The 1952-nt window shown below is 40.1% G+C and overlaps 1 protein-coding gene across 1 annotated transcript; it reads right to left on the reverse strand.

The window, feature by feature from the left end:
- Nucleotides 1-12: 12 nt before the first annotated feature.
- On the reverse strand, nt 13-1952 carry LOC108166301 (myosin heavy chain, fast skeletal muscle-like). The gene is made up of 6 exons (XM_017304800.1): nt 1905-1952; nt 1685-1733; nt 803-1018; nt 424-567; nt 182-338; nt 13-90 (listed from the first exon to the last, which is right to left on the reverse strand). Exons 3-6 carry the CDS (start codon nt 1004-1006, stop codon nt 59-61), a joined length of 537 nt encoding a protein of 178 aa, XP_017160289.1. The 5' UTR covers nt 1007-1018; nt 1685-1733; nt 1905-1952; the 3' UTR covers nt 13-58.

Genomic DNA, 1952 nt, shown 5'->3' on the forward strand with positions numbered 1-1952 from the left:
TTTAATTAGAAAAATAGTGATGCAATTAATGATGAAAATACCTCAAAATACTTGACACTTACGTGATCAAGATAGACTGATTTTCTCTGTCTGTAAGATGGAAAATGATGCACAAATGTCAGATGTGGATGTTTGAGGTGAAACGGTTGTATTTAAGTATTGATTATACAAAGTGTGGTACCTTGGAGCATGAACTGATAGGCGTTATCAGAGATGGAGAAGATGTGGGGAGGAGCCTCAATTCTCTTCTTTCCTCTGTATCCTGCAACAACCATTGCATCGTACACTGGCAGCCACTTGTAGGGGTTCACAGTGACGCAGAACAACCCGGAGTAGGTCTGCAGGGTCACAGAGGATCATTCATGATGCATGTTTTCTTGAAATCATCGTCTGGTTCTTCTACATATACTTAGGAAAACTTACGTAGATCATCCATGCTGCATATCGCTCTTTGAGGTTATACAGCACAGTTGGCTCATTGAGGTGGGTCATCATGGCCATGTCCTCAATCTTGTCGTACTTTGGAGGGTTCATGGGGAAGATTTCATCTTCCTTCACGGTGATACTCTGATGTAGACAGAAAAGTGTTAGAGGCAGAGAATGAATGGGATTCTCACAACTTATTCTGGAGAATGCAACTAAAATGTCAGCTGTTCAACAGAGGGTTTATCAAGAGAAACAAGAGCAGTAAAATCAAAATCATTTAAGATTCTTAAGATTGTTGTCAACCTGACTGCATATGCGCAGTGTAAGAAAATATCTGCAACTATTACTATTTAGAAATGGAAAGCGTGATACCCACCTTCCCACAGAAAGTCTCCACAGTGGCTTTGCCGCCCTCCTTCTTGACGAGTTTCCCCTTCAGGTACATCTCGCTGGGCTCGGTCACATAGTAAGCTGTTTTAGCATCAAAGGGAGCATTCTGGGCTTCAATTCGCTCTTTTTCTGGCTTGCGGAGGAATACGGCCGCAGGGCCAAAACACTCCATTTCCGCGTCCCCACTCATGATGACAGTTTACTGGGAGATCGAGATGCAGTCAAATACTTCAATTAATATGTGACAAAAATTCAAGAAGAAAACAACTGGAGCTTGACCGGTATCACAGAGATCCTATTACATGAACAAATAAGTAATTCTAAGCTTTTTCAAGCAAAACAGACACATTTTGCTAATTAAAACAAGGTATGCCAGCGTTTAATAGCATACATAATCGTAAGTGATTTCATTACCCACACTCTGCCAGTGTAGGATTTCTGTTAGGAGTTACTGTTGCTCAGACTCATTGCAGCACTTAAATGAACTCTAAATTTCATTCCCTGTGCATATCCATTGTGAACTCTGGAAACTAAAGGAATTAACATAAATTAGTAGAAAAGACTAATTCACTAAATTATTGAAAAATGTAAGTAGAATTAATATATTTAAAGTTTCAGGTGTTAAAAAAGCAAAGCACAGATGCTTAATGCATTAATATAGAGTTTGAGTTTGCCATTCAAAGAGACAAATACCAAGTTATCCAAAGTCATGCCACACATCTACTGAATGAGATGAATGTTGTACAAGTTAAATACTTGAAACACCATAAAGATGCAGGGTGAGTTAGTGACCAAAGAATCACAACAGGAATAATATCTAAAAACAATCCTCTCACAATGTAGAGCTGTGATACCAGGAATAGTTTACCTTCTCCTCTCAGCCCAGAAGAACAGCTGTAGGTGCTCTTTGAGGGGTTCTGAAGAAAGAAATATTTCACTCAGCAGACTGTTTACAAATCTTCCTGTTGCAAAGACACTAATCTAGAGTAAATTGCTGGCAAACACCCTGGCAGTATATGCCCATACCCTGCATTGTTCTTTAAGCTGTTGGCTCTCCTCCTGCTAATAAAAGCCTGTAACTCACTCACCTTGTCTGGTTGCCTGACAGTCCTTGGAGGCGTCCCTGCCTTCCTTCT

This window comes from Poecilia reticulata, linkage group LG5, assembly GCF_000633615.1.
Source record: "Poecilia reticulata strain Guanapo linkage group LG5, Guppy_female_1.0+MT, whole genome shotgun sequence".
NCBI lineage: Eukaryota > Metazoa > Chordata > Actinopteri > Cyprinodontiformes > Poeciliidae > Poecilia > Poecilia reticulata.